The 17,220-nt window shown below is 35.3% G+C and overlaps 2 protein-coding genes across 4 annotated transcripts; one reads left to right on the top strand and one right to left on the bottom strand.

Moving 5' to 3' along the window:
- Positions 1-2,964: 2,964 nt before the first annotated feature.
- LOC128031668 (uncharacterized) lies at positions 2,965-9,064 on the top strand. Of its 3 annotated transcripts, XR_008188125.1 has the most exons (7): positions 2,965-3,113; positions 3,360-3,432; positions 3,564-3,708; positions 3,956-4,163; positions 4,471-4,613; positions 6,914-7,211; positions 7,650-9,064. XR_008188125.1 is itself a non-coding variant. In XM_052620002.1 (6 exons), the coding sequence occupies exons 3-6, from the start codon at positions 3,677-3,679 to the stop codon at positions 8,036-8,038; spliced, it is 864 nt and encodes a 287-aa protein (XP_052475962.1). In that variant the 5' UTR covers positions 2,965-3,113; positions 3,360-3,432; positions 3,564-3,676; the 3' UTR covers positions 8,039-9,064. The 3 variants fall into 3 exon arrangements, 2 of the variants coding, with proteins under 2 accessions (XP_052475962.1, XP_052475961.1); XM_052620002.1 differs by lacking the exon at positions 4,471-4,613 and having other exon boundaries at positions 3,956-4,100; XM_052620001.1 differs by lacking the exon at positions 4,471-4,613.
- Positions 9,065-9,467: 403 nt separating this feature from the next.
- LOC128031652 (protein ecdysoneless homolog) lies at positions 9,468-16,388 on the bottom strand. Its single transcript, XM_052619971.1, has 13 exons — positions 16,227-16,388; positions 15,876-16,106; positions 15,567-15,772; positions 14,801-14,979; positions 14,505-14,697; positions 14,238-14,366; positions 13,946-14,071; positions 13,720-13,805; positions 12,262-12,368; positions 11,947-12,157; positions 11,785-11,852; positions 10,081-10,280; positions 9,468-9,993 (listed from the first exon to the last, which is right to left on the bottom strand). The coding sequence occupies exons 2-13, from the start codon at positions 16,078-16,080 to the stop codon at positions 9,784-9,786; spliced, it is 1,920 nt and encodes a 639-aa protein (XP_052475931.1). The 5' UTR covers positions 16,081-16,106; positions 16,227-16,388; the 3' UTR covers positions 9,468-9,783.
- Positions 16,389-17,220: the final 832 nt, after the last annotated feature.

Genomic DNA, 17,220 nt, shown 5'->3' with positions numbered 1-17,220 from the left:
GGGAGCGACGCTCTGACTCCAGGAGAACCATTATTGTATTTCATTATATTATTTTATAATTATACATTATTGTAACATTATTTTCATTGTTGTAAATAATAATAAGTTATTTTTATTATTAAATCTAATAAAACTGCCCAATCAACATAATTATAATAATAAAGATAAACAAAATAATAAATATAAATAATATAAATAGTTTTATTATATTTACATAAACATACCTTTTATAATAATCATTTAATTTGTAATAATAGGCTAATAATATTAATAATAATAATTTAGTAAAATGTCTAAAGTGGACTATCAAAATAAGGTGTTACCTATTACACATATTGTCATTTATTTGACATATTATAAATTGTATTTATAAATAATATTTTTATATTAATTTACACACACACACACACACACTAGTTAGTTACCATTAAACTTAAAAAACAGAAGCACTCACAGTCCTTTCACTGAATGTGTGTTTATGTGCATCACTGTTACCTCTCTGCAGAGCCGCAGTCCAGTATAATAGGGATCATGCAGTGAAGAATGGCCGCTTCAGCATTCAGGAGGTTGTACACCTGCTGTGGGGTCACATAACCTCTTTATATATTTGCATTTTCTTGAAGTGCAGGAATCATAAGCTTTCACACAAAAACATAAAAACATTAGAAATTTAGCAATTGATGTGTAAACACTCTATATGTAATCAGCAGTTACACACAATCATTCAGGATCCAAAGCGCTCTCTCTGTCTCTCTCTCTTCTATGGGCCCAAAGGTAAGAGAGAGAATGCAACTATCCTGATACACACACTCAAACCAGCACCATGCAAAATATACACTGCCTACAGCATTTCTCTGCTCTGATACATCCAAAATCTACCAAAAAAGTCAGGAAAGTGTGTAGATTTTTACTTCCATGTGTTTGTTAAATCGTTCTGCGCATGTCACCGTGTCAATAATTTTTCTTCCCATTCTATTCTCTCCCTCCCTCTTTGTCAGGTCCTTATTTTAGTGGGTTGCCGGGGTAAGGCGGGACAGTAAAGTGCTCTACATGAGCAGGGGGTGAGCTGGCCATGACAGGTCAGTGTAACACGCAGACACTTAGGAATAAAAGTCAAATAACAAAATGCATACATATTTTTAATATAATACAAATAGTTTCATTATCTAAACAAACCAAACCTTTTTTTTTTTTCTGGGCGAAATGTAGCTACTGGTCAAAGGAGTGTAATAATTATGAATTTTTAAATGTTGCTTTCCAAAGCTTCATTCATTTGATAAAAAATGCAAAGACAACAGAAATTTAAAATAGTAAAATACAACTACAAATTGTAATATATTTTAAAATGCAATTTATTCCTGTGCAAAGTTACATTTTCAGCAGCCATTACTTTATACTGCAGTGTCACATGATCCTACAGAAATCATTCTAATATGCTGATTTGGTGCCTAAGAAGCAGTTCTGATTATTATCAATGTTGAAAACAGTTGTGCTGCTTAATTTTTGGGCAGGCGGGGGGGATCATGATACAATACCATTCAAAAGTTTGGGCTAAATAAGCTTTAAAAAACAGTAACACTCAAGACATTTGTAATGTCACAAAAGATTGCGATCTCAAAAATGCTGTTCTTTTGAACTTTCTATTCATCAAGGAATGAGTCACCGTTTACAAAAAAATATTAAGCATCATGAATCAGTTTTCAACATTGATCATAATCAGAACCATTATTAATATTTAAACACCAACAATAATTTGATAATAATTGAGCACTAAATCAGAATATTAGAATGATTTCTGAAGGATCAAAAAGTCCTGACAATTCAGCTTTCCCATCACAGGAATAAATTACTTTTAAAATAGTAAACAGTTCTTTTTAAATTCTAATAATATTTTATTGTATTTTTGATCAAATAAATTAAGCCTTGGTGACCATAAGATAATTCTTTACAAAAACATCACAGTAATTAAATTTATGCATTTTAGCAGACGCTTTTATCCAAAGTGACTTACATCGCATTCAGGCTAACAATTTTCTCCTAACATCTGTTCCCTAGGATTCAAAACCCCCTAACCTTGCGCTTGCTAAACCACTTAATCTAGAGGAAAACTACGTTATTAATTATTTTCTAATTGGTAGTGTATTGCTAGCTACAAAATACTATCTCATACAGCCCGAATGGAACCATTTCTTTTTTTCTAGAATATTTGGAATGACATAAGGGTGAGTAAATAATGACTTAGGGTGAATGTCCTTTCATTTATTGACCCACCATCACTATGCCATTCCATAATAGCCTACGATGATGTCACCATATCGATATGTTCTCACTGATATTTATATTATTATTAATATATTATATATTAATAAGTACTGGGTTGTGGGATTCTCACACACCTGTATATAATGTGCTTGTTTTTCCACATTTATTCATTTATTCTGTGGATCCAGCTGCTAGCCTCAAAAAAGCCCTCATGTTTAAATGTTTGTCCTTTTATTAGTAATTAATCATAGACCTAATGGATGTTTTATTTACTCTGTTATAATGCATTCATTTGATCATAGTTCAAACGGAAGCCATATTAACTTTCAAGCATAACATAAAATTTCAGTAAACCAATACATTTTGGAGGTTCCAGAGCATTTTAGAAATCGCTTGTATTCTCCTACTACACAATATATTTTAACACGCTTAAAACATTAAAATTGTTAATCACCAGCTTGGTTAATTTTGTGTGTGTTTGGTACACAACCTCATAACCACTTCGGCAATGAAAAAATATTTACCAAACAACGTGATGCGCGTTCATGCTGCGACGTGACATATTCAATCATTAACTCCGCTTGTCCTCCAGAGTCTTATCTCAGGTACAAAAATATACACTGACTGCGCTCAATAGACGAGAGAGAAGGGAAACGGAAGGACTAAATCCAGGATAAACGGGTGAGAAAACACCTCTCACCGACGACAGTCAGGTCAAATAATTCGTATTTTTAAATTCTCAGGGTGAGCGGGGTCAAAGTTCACTCGTGCGTGTCCCTCATGAGAGACTTAACAGGTTTCAGTCAGTCAGTCCGTGGAGGAATAACAAGATCTCATGACGATAGAACGATGTGAGTTGGTCTATCTTATCGTTTTGATATTTTATTTTTATTTTACATGTTTTTATTTTATTTTACTATTTTGTGTAGTAAAAAAATGGGTGGGAACATAAATGATTAAAGGCTTACTTTTTTAATCATGTTTTTATAATATGTTATAATGTTCTATTCTATTATGTCTATTCTGTTATTTTCTATAAAAAGATTTTGGACTTTGTGTATTACACATACAATACTAATTGGCATTATTTATTACAGGACAAAACAAGACATACAGCAACGTCTTTTGTGTTAATGGCTGAAATGAAGATTACACTGGGCAAAAATAATGGTCAGTGTACTCCATGATAGCCTATTTATGCTGCTTTTGATTTATTTATATATATATAAAAAAACATTCTAAAATCTATATTAGAAGACTTTTGTTTGTAATAGTGTTTTTTTGTGTGTGTGTGTGTGCAGGTAGTTTTACATCCGTCCTCCAAATCCTGATGCTGTAAAGGGGTTAATAAAATAATATAAAATAAAATAAACATATTCCACTCCACCGGTCCTGGGGTGGGTGGACCACTAGTATGGACCCCTGGCAAAATCTGGTGTCCAGATGGTGAGAACAAATTTATTTGAGACTGAAAGTTTTAATGACCACAAAGCTCAGTTGAAATTTATGAATATGAATACTTGCTTGTTAATGTGCTGGGAACAGTAGCCATAAATTAACATATTTATCATTAATGCTTGTGAGATTAAGCCATTATATTACTTCAGTACCTCTAATGTGATATTCTTAGATTTAGGGTTAAAACTTACTATTTAGGCTTAATCAATGTACTGTCTGTCTATGTGTGTTTCAGTTCGGCATGGTGGCAGATGCATACACCGCATGCTCTGAGAATTTGTGTGTATGAAGTGTGTAAACCTCTGGTGCCACTTCTGCTGGTCATTGCAGCCCTGGTGGCTGTGATTGTGTATGCTCTGGCAGATAAACTACACAGTTTTGTAAGCAGGATCTTCCTTCCCCAGTATCACTATCCTTATGCGGTGCCACTTGCATTCATACAGGTACCTTGCCCACAAAGCTACATCTTTATCAACTATTTGTCAGTTTTATAATATTGAACATGCAAATTTAAAGCTGCCTTATATAACTAATGATCAGAGGATTTTCCTGGCTTCTAAGACATTTGGAGTCATGGTAGAAAGCTGTGGGTACTTTAAAATAGGGTTGTTATAGTTAAAGGTGCAATGGGTGATTGTCTTCAGAAACGTTTTTTGTTATTCTTGGTTTAAAATCTCTTCAAATCCCGATAGTATTCATTAAGTTAAGAGGTCTAAATGTATTTATCTGTATTTATATATTCTGTGGAAGACTTAGGACCAACAAATGTTCATTCGGTCTGAGGACTGGAATTGGGAACTGCTGATGTAGCCTATTGCAGTGGCGAAGCTATGGGTGGGCCCAGGTGGGCAAAGGCCCACCCATTTTCCAGCCATTCACCCAGTGAGAAGCTGGTAATTTTCCAGATGAATTTTTTTATCACAAGATAATAATTGTAAATGTATAGTTTTACTATAACTTTATATAAGTGCTTTAAAATATATTTAACAGGAGTTTTTTATGGTCAATTACAGGCAGTTTTTAATTTCCCCTCTTCCTATGGGTGCATACAGTACCATACTTGTCAAAATAATGATTGGTCAGTTTCTGCCCCACCCACAATTATGTTAACGACGTGACGACACGCACGTTTGAAAATAGTGTTATATTTGAAAGTTGAGTTTTAAAATATTGACACAAATCTCAGTATTCAGTTTTCAGTATAAATTCAGTATTTAAAAATTACATATATTTTGGGGGGTTTCCCAAATAAAATGTAAGGCTTAGCACTGAATCCGGACTGCCTACAAATGAATCAGACCAGCGGTTGTTTAAAGCATCATATTGCCAAAAGCACATTGTTATCCTCGTGGCGCAACGGTAGCATGTCTGACTCCAGATCAGAAGGTTGTGTGTTCAAATCACGTCGGGGTCAAGCCATCACTTTGGGGAAGTTGTGGCCTAGTGGTTAGACAGTTTGACTTCTAACCCTAGGGTTGTGGGTTTGAATCTTGGGCAGGCAATACCACAATTTAGGTGCCCTTGAGCAATGCACTGAACCCCCAACTGCTCCCCAGGCATGGCAGCATAAATGGCTGCCCACTGCTCCGGTTGTGTGTTCATGGTTTGTGTGTGTTCACTGCTGTGTGTGTGCACTTCGGATGGGTTAAATTGCAGATAGGACCCTGGCCTATTGTAGTAATGTTGTCTCTGGTATTCTGGTCTGTGAGCGTATATGCGCTCAAGGGGCGTGTGTTTGGACAGCGATTGCAGGGAGGGTGGGACGTTCGCTTTCAGTAAGCATTTTCCAAGATCTCCTACTGCACATTTAACTAAAACTAAAAACTTGATTTTTTTTTTGTTACTTGAAAAAAAAAAAGTTAACTGAAATAAATATAAATTATTTTAGCTAATTGCCAAAGCAACATTAATAATTTTAATTTAGTTTAAAATTATGCATAAAATCATTAAAACTGAAAAAAATATAAAAATAAAAACTGATTTAAAATATTAATAGAAACTATAGCAGTATCGGAATGATATTATAAATAGAATCTCAATAAAATAAGACTGGTTTTAAGGTATCTAATTTAATTCAGTTATTCAGAAAAGATTAGATTTAAGGCAAAGCTTAAAAAAATATAAACAATTCTGTCATTTTCTCACAAATAAATTTTGCAGTTTGTTTAAACTTGGAAATAAACAAACGTTTAAGATTTTAAAATGATGAAACATTATATATATTTCACTAGTATTCTCAGTCTTTGACCTCACTTTAAACATACATTTTAACCTCAAATCTTCCATTTGTCAGCCCCTGATATTCCATTTGCATCTTGAACACATAGCCAGCCATAACATTCAAACACAAACAGTAAAATGAATTCACCAGTTTAAAGTCCTCGTCATAACACACCTAATGATTATTCAGAGAGCTGCCCTGGCTTGTGCTTTACACCCTACAAACAATCTATGTACACACTGAGATATACTTAACACTGATCATATGATATATATGCACGATCCTCTTTAGAACTTTACATAATGGTCCATTTGACATAATCCTAAAATAATACAAATTGACATATCATGTTTGAATGGAAATTTTTCCACTGAATAGCAGCTTGGCTGATAGAAATATATTGTGTGACTTTAGAAAACATGGAATGTACCAGAATTTATGTATAATGTAGACGCATGTAGAAGTTGTCCGGACCGTGTATATGCTTTTTTGACCATATTAGAGCTTCCCTTTAATTTTCATGTTGTAAAACAGCAGCTTAAATTAGATTTTGAATCCCAGCTTTTCTATGCAATCTCACAATCTGCATTGGCTATACTGTATATACAAGGGAAAGAGCTGATTTGTATGCCTTTTCTCAATAATTCATTTTTGGAGTTCACTTTTTCAGTTCAGTAGTATTGCAGTGTGACAAATATTCAGTGCATTCAATGTGGTCATAAAACTGCATGTATAATAGTCATAAAGATGGTCAAATGTTGTTTAAAATAGTGTGATACAACTGTTTCTGCTTAAATGTCATGTTATCATTTATGTTTATCATTGTCCTCTGAAAGTGGTTTTCTTAGGTACACATGAAAAGTCAGTGGTATATAACTCTATGCTTATTTATGGCACTGTGCATCAAGTTTTAATCTCCAGTGTGTTTTTAGGCATGTGAACTTCCTCTTGCTTTTGCTTCCTTCCACTCAGGTATTTTTAAATCTCCTGGCACTGCTAGCTTTGCACGGTGTGGGGCTGATCCACCTGAAGCCTTTTTCACTGAGGCTGGGTGAGCGTTTGTTTGTGCCGGCGGTCTGTGGGAGCGTCCAGTGCGTTCTGGCCATATGGGCTGAAGCCTATTCCCACTCTGGCCTGTTCCCGCTAATCGCCCGTTTCCTCCCAATGGTCAGTGTGAGCTTGGGTCACCTGTTTGCACTGAGTATGCCAGGCTCCATCCATGTCTCCTGCTTTCTGACTGTGCTCACTTTTGCCTCAGTCACCATCACAGGTACACTGTTCATGTCTAATTTGATGTTACTTTCTGTCCTTTGCAACAGTCGGGTAAAAATTATCGAATATAAATGGTAATATATAAACCTTTAAAAGCAGCTGTTGTGAGCTCAGAAGTTGTTACCCAGCTTTCAGGGAACATTCTCAGAACTATGACTGATGTTCATACAAGGTTCTTTCAAAGTTATATGAATATTATTCCAGGATTGTTAATAGAATGTTTGTTAAAAGTCATCTGGTCTTTAAGAATATTCTCAAAATGAAAAAAAAAAAAAAAAAGGAACCAACAGTGCTAAAAATGCACCCTGCTGTGAAATTTACTAGCAATTTCTAATTAAAATTTGTTTCTGATTTATTTTTTCAGTGCATGATTGCTTCAAATATCTGGGAAGAGGAATAGGCCATTTTTTTATGTCATTAATTTTTGTCTTTTCAGCATGTAAAGGACTTCATGCGATGGAGCCGCTGGAGTATGTCTTCTCTCCCCTCAGCCTTGTCCTCCACAGCCTCTCTCTTGCCTGGCTAGCCAAAGTCTCCCAAACGGAGCGAGGCCATACCTCGACCTTTGACCTTTACTACACTCTGACAGTGACACGTACCCTCTTATTAGGGTTTCTATGTGTGTTGCACCCTGATGGACCAAAGGCACTGATTCTTGGCAACTGGCACAGTCTGCTGTTTCTGGGATACATGCTCGGGATGTTACTGCTGGGTGCTGTGCAGCTTCTCTTTGTGGATTTAACAGCACTGTATTTTTCTGCTCTCCCAGCAGCCGTGCTGCATGCGACCAGAGGGCTGGTTCTACCCCTGTTCAGTCTGCTATAGGACACATAAACCAATCAGAGTGTAGATCATTCTGAAGAGGAACAGTTAATGTAGAATAACCAATCAAATACCTGATACCATGATTGATAAAAACAGTATTAGAACTTAATTTATATAGGCATGACAGCCTCATATTCACATGCTAATTATAATTAATTAATCTGGTAATACTACCAGCAAGCACTGATGTGCGACTCCTTTCTTCGCTTGCCCTGAAAGTACAACACAACTAAGACACACATCCTGCAAATGGGGTGTTTTCATGAAGGCGCTGATACTTCAGTTCTGAATTAAATTATAAAGGTAAAATACAGGTTTCTCTGACAAGCTTTTTCGTAAAGACTGTATTATTTTTTCGATGTATCAGCTGGATGTTCTGAGAAAGAATTATAATATAAAATTATATATATTTTTTTCTTTTTGCATAAAGAAGTGGAAGCCTTTTTGGGACCTTTAGGGTATATCCTAAACCACAATTCTTAATTCCCATTACAGCAATGAAAAATTGTTATGGTTGTCTATTAAAAATCAGACAGGAATATATTCATCTATAGTTAAAATTACAAACTAAAAAATAAAACCTACGAGTGCCTTACAGTAATGAGAATGTAGAATGTGCTTAAGTTTCATAAAAATAATCCAAAATGCAAAAATAACCAACCTTAAAGGTCCTAAAATTGCTTAATTTTTTATGCAAAATATATATTTTTGAGGGTGAAATATGATCTAAGCATGTTCTTGACAAGCTTTGTGAAATTTACCCAAGTATGTCATTCACTTTAAAATAACCTTACAAACATAGACCAGAGGAGCCTTCCACTGGTAAAATGCATGGTTTGTAGAAATCACAGCTATAAACTGCAATACAAGAATTTAACTTTATTACAGTAGTGATATACTGTTCAAAAAGAAAACCTGTGACTCATGTTTTTATGTAGCTCCTAATATACAGTACAACTACAGTATTATTGTTAATGTTTGGAGCAAATAAAACTATTGATGAGGCTTTCTCATGACTAAACCAAATTCCCAAGTGTTTCGGTTTTTCTTGTCATATTTTGGTATAAATGTAATTATCACATTTCCAGCACCGTTTCTTTGTGATGGAACCAGTACTTAACGCAGATACAGATCACAAAAGATCCGAAGAGCTATTTGTATTGCTACCAGCACTGGCCAAAGTCTGCCCGAATCTTAAGGTTAAAAAAGTTCAGCATCACAGCGTCCAGGCTTTGCATCAAATCAGTCATGATTGACTTATCTGTAAACCTTGGTTAATGTTATACGAGCATGCAGTTTGTTTAGTTTATCAGTAATCCCAGCATAGATAAGCATTGTGAAATATCCCTATTCTTTTTCTCTGATTGATAGCCGTGGCTCGTATTTTCGGTTGTAGTTCATACTTGTTGGCTTGATTAATCTCAACATCTTAATAAAACAAACAACAGAAAAATATCTTTATTCAAAAAAGATGAAGTCATATTTAATTCAGAACAACATGATAAACAATTTCTAACAGAAGAAATTCCCAGTTCATATTTTTAGGGAAGTGCTCGGTGTTGAAGGCAACACCAATGCTGGGATGTAATAATTCACAATTCAGTTCTGGGTGTGGAGCAGAACACCATAAATATAGCCATCTGATAGAGGAACTGCTGATGTTCACTAGGTGAAGGAACGCTGAGTGCGTGTTTAGTGTGTGATAAGTCTCTGTAAGTTGATTTTTCCCACTTCAGTTTGACATATCATGACTGATCTGCATCAGGTGGGATGTGGATGCCAAGACTCTGCAGTAGGTTGGATGCAGGCCCAGCAAGCCCCGCCTGAGAAGCGAGAGACTCTAGTAAATTTGAAACCAGGTTGAGATCCACATCAATTGGCTGGATTTCTTCCTCAACAAGCTCTGACCCGGAATCGGCCATTGAGCTTTTAGATGCATCTGCTTTATTACTGGTCTATAAGGAAAGGGGAGAATAAATAAATCCAATAAAAGTTCTCACAAGGTTACGTGCACAGGATAAACAACATCTGTGGAGACTCACTCTGTTATTCTGTGTAAAACTTCTGCCAATATTTGTGCTTTGCAGTTCCTGGTCCATTTCATCCATGTATTTCCTCAGATTGTCCAGATCCTCTGCACCTGCCTGCCCGCAATTCTGCACTCCTTCATCCTCGACATCACTGTCGTCCTTTTCGTCATCATCCTCAAAGTCATCAGAGTCTAACTCATCATCCTTTCTTCCTGTAAAATATGAAGTGCAAATTATTAATGCTTTGTGGTTAATGCAGATTAGTAGTTGACCTATGTGTCTGCTGATTTCTAGCATTTTTTAATGACTGATTTCAGCAAAAACGTTTTTTTTTTCCATTTGTCCAAAAAATCAGAAGTGGGACATTTTTGTGGTTATTTTGACACCAGTGAGAACACCAGCGCATGAGCGCTTTTTTAATACTTTTACTACTTTTTTTACTTTTAATACTTTCTTAACTACCGCCAGTACTCAGTGTTGGTTCATATTTAAAAATATATATATATTGTAATAGGATTATAGACAGAATAAAGAAGTTTTATATGAATAAATGTTTATTTTAAAGATGAGGTTTTTTTCCTGGTCAAATTCTTGTTTTCAAATGTATTCATTTGCAAATTATTTATATTTTACTAAATATTATGCAAAGTAATAATATGAATTAAAGCAATTGTTATGAAAGTATTAAAACTATTGTAAATTAAACTGTGATATCATATACATTAGGGCTTGAATGACTAGTGATTTTTTTTAAGTTGTGATGAAAATAGAGTCGAAGTAGACTAGTCGCTGATGACATCATTAATGAACATAAGCTTGGAGCTGTAAAAAAAAAACCTTTTGCACAGCTATGGCATATGACACAGCGCTGTGTACATATCTTGCTCCTATAACAGCTCATATTTATCAGTTCTTTTGTCTTTGGATCGTTATATTTCTCACAGATTTCTGCTCGTTTTAAATCAGATACAGATAAAGTAGCACAGTAAAAATTACATTCATATGAATGCATTACTGAGAGAGGCTGTGTGTGTGAATTAATTCTACCTGGCAGCATCTCTACTAGTGAAGCTATGGGATTTAGTTGTTAAGAAATAAATTACAGAACATTTCAGTTTCCAAGCAATTTTACTGAGAAATCACAGAACAGCGCTGAATGATTCTGTGCGCGAGTGATCTGCACATGACGTACGAGCTGCTGTCTGTAGTCTGTGTGTGTGTCTTACAGTGCAGCAGGTTAGATTAGAACAGCGATTAATTTACCTGTACAATAAGCTGTTTAGAATGTGCGTTCTCCCGTTCAATTTCGAGCATCCAGTAATATAATCACACATGCATGTGGAGTGCTTTTATAGTATGTATATTATTTTAACTGTTTGAAAATGGAGCATAAATGTTGGAAGTCCTTCAAAGATTTATCCTGTTCCACCATCTATAGGACCGGCGACTAGTCGACATCTTAAAGCGTCATGGCAGACCATTGAAGTCGGTGCAACCCCTAATTTACATTGGATTTCAGCAGATATCAGCATCGGCAATCAAAAAAATCTGTATCACTCAAACACTAGTGTGGCACTGGGCAATTAAACTGGGCATAAAAAAGGCATATATTTGATTTCCAAAAAAATGAACTGGCTTTAACTAAAAATATAAAACTAAAATATTTGTCAAAAGTGGGAATGATTTAGATCTAATATAGCTGTAAATCACACTCACCTAGAAGTCTATCAAGTGCACTGGTTACTGTATCTGGATCAAAGCTGAAGGGCTGAGCCAAGCAAGAACTTAAAAAAAAAAAAAAAGCAAAGAAAGACAAACTATCATGATGGTACAATAATAACTGGAGTATTGACAATTATTCAGATGGAATATCATTACCTAGGTATTTCAGCTCCTTCATGAGAGGACATGGCATTGATGAAGTTCTTCATGCCTTGCGTTACAGCTATCAGACTGTAGCCAGCTTCTTCCTCCTGAAGCTCCTCATCAGGTTTTGCTGTTTTGCAAGTGCCATCGCTCACCCCTCGACCCCCTCTCTCCTCGAGCAGTCTCTCCAGCTCTTGAGGTGTGATGTCTAACCATACATCACCTACAGAGGGAGATTGAGAGAATTCACAGAAGACTGAAATCATTTTTGTTCTTAATTCACGGGCTAGATTAGTCTCAATATTTGATAGATAATATGGTACATACTGTCCTCTGGTGGTAGATGTGCCTCTTGATTTTTTAGATCTTCCAAACTGTAGGAGGTGTCCTCCAAGACTTTCAACATCTCTTGACCAGGATTCTGAATAGCAGGGCTTTAGAAAGAGTAACATGAGACTCTACAGTTGACACGTCTGGGGTCAATAAGATTTTTTTTTTTTTTTTTTTGTCATGTCATATTTTCACCAAGGTTGCATTTATTTGATAAAAAGACAGTAAACAACAACATTTTAAGATACAACTACAATACAAAATAAATGTTCTGTCACATAGTCCTCCAAAAATCATTCTAATATGCTAATTTGGTGCTATAGAAACATTTCTTATTACAAATCTTGAAATAAGTAGTGCTATTAGTTGTTTAATGTTTAAAGGAAACTGCAATAATATATATATATATATATATATATATATATATATATATATATATATATATATATATTTTTTTTTTTTTTTTACGAACAGCATTTATTTGTAACAAATCCTAAAATGTCTTGCCATTACTTTTGATCAATTTACTACATCCTTAATGAATAATAATAAAAAAAGTATTCATTTCTAACTGACCACAAACATTTCAACACATACTGTATTTACAGTACAGACATAAATCCCAGTGCATTTCCACACACAATGAAGTTAAATGAACTTGATTTTGAACTGTGACTGTGATTATGGCTGCAACAAACGATTATTTTGATAATCGATTAATCTAACGATTATTAGAACGATTAATCGACTAATCGTCGATTATTCCACCGATTAATCAATAGAATTTGATTGATTATTCAGCCCTTGCGATTAGTTAAAATACTGTTATCCTATTTTTAAGATTATTTTACGCATAAAGATTTGTTTTTATTTTGAATGTACACAAATAAAGGCAAACCATTTACAGTTCAGACTATCCTTCTGACTAAAAGGAGAAGTTGCTTCCACTGTTAGAAGGAAAAAATTTACTGATTATGCTGACACCGCATGCGCGCACAAAGTTTAGCTGTTGACAATGCAGCCTGTTCATTTTCGTAATAGAGTCAGTCAAAAATATGGAAAAATAAAAATGTAGTAAAATCTGAACTGTTAAGCGTTTTCACTGTACCGACATGATATTATGCAAAACATTTTGTTTTACGTAGATATAGCAACGCTAGTGAAGTAGCTATAATAAATAATAATTTGTCATTAAAATACATTGCAAATACGGAAACATTTGATATTGTGTCAAATGAGAGACCCAGCTTCGTTTTAGCCAAAATTAATTAATTTTGGCTTGTCATTTATGTTGCTATAACTTCTTAAAATATTTTGATAAATTACAGAAAATAAATAAATAAATGACTTTTTAAACCGTTTAACTGATTGCATTAATCGGTCAAAATTCTTAACGGTCGGTTAACCGGTTAAAGTGAACAACCCTAACTGTGACAATGAAAAAGTCACTCTCACCGGTGAGTGCTGGTTACAGACTGTCTGAAGAAACTCTCTGCTGATGTCATTAGGTCTTTGTATCGAACAGATCCTTCTAGTTCCCCCTGGTTTCACAAAAATATGGATTCACACAGATCAAATGAATGAGGAGTTTATGTTTTACTAAATTTGTTTCTCTCAGGCAAAGGAATCTTTGCATCATCTGCTTCATTTGAGTATTTTGAACACAGAAACACATTCCTACCTTAAAGTATCCATTCTTTTTAAGACTATCTAAAAAGCCTCTCCATAGTGGGTTACTGCTGACTGAAGACTCTTTCTCGGATGCAGACTGTCCACTCTTGGAGCACAGGATCTCAAAACCATGGGCCTTAGACATGAACAGAAAATAAAAACATATGTAACATGAAAATTTTTATTTTTGAGCATATTCAAATTCCAACGGTAGAATACTTGGATAAACAGATGTTCACTCCTTTAAGAGACAAACTGCAATACATGACTGGAGAACAAGACACCGCATGCCATGAACTCACCAGTTTCATTCCCAGCTCGTGAGCTCTGTACTGGGGATGAGAGTGGACAGGAAGCGTGAAACCACTCCGACGGTCTGGAACAAAACTCTGTTGCTGCAGCTGTGCGTACAAGCAGCGAGTAAACTTTACCTTCAGGAAAGGGGTAGGGGAACAGGAGAAGTTTTCAAAACTTTCATCAGGTTAAACTACTGTTCAAATGTTTGGGCTTGGTAAGAAGTATTTCCCTTATAAAGATAAATTCAGAACAAAATTTAGACATCTTCTTACGGATGCCATAACTCTAGTGTCAGGAGTAAACGTGTGGAAAGTTCGGCAGGCCTGGAGGTCAACAGGGTCACGCAGATAGAAAGCAGACACGGCAGGGGCTATAAGGTCAGGCCTCCTAGACAAAACCACAGCAATGCCCACAGGCACATAACAGTGGGCACGGTGGAAATTCTGCTGGATTTTATCTGGATACCTACAAGCATACACAAATGACTGGGTAAAAGCTAGAAATAAAGATACAGTGGCAAAATAGAAACAATGTAATTACTTGTTTAAAACCATAATGTCACTCTCACCCATCAAGCCTCTTGGTCAGAGCGGCACATATGGGCTGTTTGGCTAAACAGCTCTCAGTGTGTGAATGCAGCACCTCTAGAGCCTGCTCCACAGTAGGCACTGAGTCTCTGGGCCAGCCAACCTCTCCAGAACGTGTGCTGTTGGGTAATATGTGCAGCTCTCCCCGGTACAGGAACACCTGAGAAAGATATAACAGGACAGAAAAACTGATTAGCCAATGGGAACAGTATATATGCACCTCATGATGATAAAAAGAACATCCTTACCTTTAAAAACAAAAAAAGTATTTGTTTTTCCCCCTAAAAATGATAATAACCATCTATCACAGATTAGTAAAAACTGTTATTGGTGCTGGAATCAAACTGATTATACCATGGTACGAAATGTGTAAGAGCCACTTAATTTCTTTATATTGACGTGGAATTCAAAATTGTGAATAAAGTCTACTATAATAATCCAATATTTCAGAAAACTTGGAAATGAAAGCTCCAGAAACATTGCTTAAAACATAAGATTGGATCGATACAATTTTTTACAGCATACCGTTTCCAGTTAATTTTGTTAATAAACATAAAAGTAAGTTACTGCAATATTGGATGATATTCAAGTTCAACTCACGCTCACATCAAAAAGAAATATGACAGACGCTATTTCAAAAAGATTACCATCTTAACGTACTTCAAGGAGTACCATGGCATTACTGGAGTATTCAAATAAAACATGGTAAAACCATCATATTACTATACTATAAATAGTAATACTAACCCTGTTTTCACTGCTGTCAGGATCCAGCCACTTTGGCAGGTGTTCAGCTGCTTCAATCAGAAGAAACTGTCCATCATTATCATAGACGGCAGCAGCTATATCACTAAAGGTGCATGTGATGCGTTTGAGCAGGTAAACGATGAACCATTCGTCCTCCACATTATCACCAAACTCAGTAACACCGCCCAGGTGCGCAGGCACAGCTCCTATGGAGAGTAAATGAAGATGCATATTGCGTATAACTGTTTTGTAGCAATGCAAAATCAATTTTAGAGCGTATATATATATATAAACTGACATATATAATACCTTTCTCAGGGTGGTATCTTAGATTGAAGGGCTGATGCTGCCAGATGTACTGCACCAGGAGGGGGGCGAGCTCAGCGAGGATGTTTTGCAGGATCTGCTGGAGGAATCTTTCATGAGTTTCTGCGTCTGATGATTCGGGGTGAACCAGAAACAGCTGATACTGGACCGCGTCTTCGGGGATAGGAGGTCTTTTCAAAACATCCATATTGATGTATCCTTATACCCTGGAATCTGGAAGGGAGCATCATAGGTTATGTCACTAGACTAGGGATTCCTGAAACGCGTCTATCGAACGCTATACATCACAGTAATTACACAACATTTTAAATACGTGTTCATGCAGATGATTACCTGTGATACTTTACTAGTTATGCGACAGCTTCATTAATAAACGCGTTATTGTGGCGACCATGTGGACAGCTTGACGTATGTAGGAGCTCAAGCTCGCGGGACTTTCCTTACACGCCCAGGAAGTGATGTAGTTTTGGATACAGGTCCTCCGTTCAAAATAAGGGTCATTTTGAGTTATTTGACCACTGATTTTCTCACAAAATACAAAAAAAAAAAAAAAAAAATTAAATCTGATTATAAACAAAATCTATAGAATACCTTAAAGCGACTATGGTATAAAAAAATACAATATTCCCCCCCCCCCCCCCCCCCCCAAAAAAGAAAATAAATATATATTATATTAAATTAAATTATATATCTATCTATATAAAAATCCTGAATAAATATCACACTTTCCACAAAAATATTAAGCAACAAAACTATTTTAAAAATGTTTCTTGAGCACCAAATCAGCATTTTAAAAGCAAACTAGAGTAATGGATGCTGAAAATTCTGCTTGCCATCACAGGGATAAAATAGATTAAAATTGAAAACAGTTATTTTAAAATGTTATAATATTTCACATAGTGTTTTGCTTACATTTTTATTATACAAAAACCATTCAATTTCATAAAAAAGTCACACTAAACAAACTTTTAGTGTATATACAAATACAATTAATTACTTATAGAAAAATGACTAATAAAACAACAACAATACATTAAAAGAGAATGAATTGACCTGCTTGTTTGGTTGGTTGTTTAGTCAGTACTTTCATATAAATATACAAATATTATATCAAAGTTGGACACATACAGAACATAAAAAAGGTTTGTGAGCAAACAATTATGTAACAGATAATTTTTTAGTTAGTGAGTTAGTTTGTTTGTTAGTTAGTTAGTTAATATATTTTTATGTAGGTCTGTTTAAAAAAAAGTCCCCAGCAAATACTTAATTGTCTATCAGATGACTCAGTCTTTGTCTGACACATCCATTGCCTCTTTTGGCCTTTATA

The sequence above is a fragment of the Carassius gibelio genome, chromosome A17, assembly GCF_023724105.1.
Source record: "Carassius gibelio isolate Cgi1373 ecotype wild population from Czech Republic chromosome A17, carGib1.2-hapl.c, whole genome shotgun sequence".
Taxonomy (NCBI): Eukaryota; Metazoa; Chordata; class Actinopteri; order Cypriniformes; family Cyprinidae; genus Carassius; species Carassius gibelio.
Note: the sequence above shows the minus strand (reverse complement) of the source record. Positions and strands in the feature narration are given on the sequence as shown.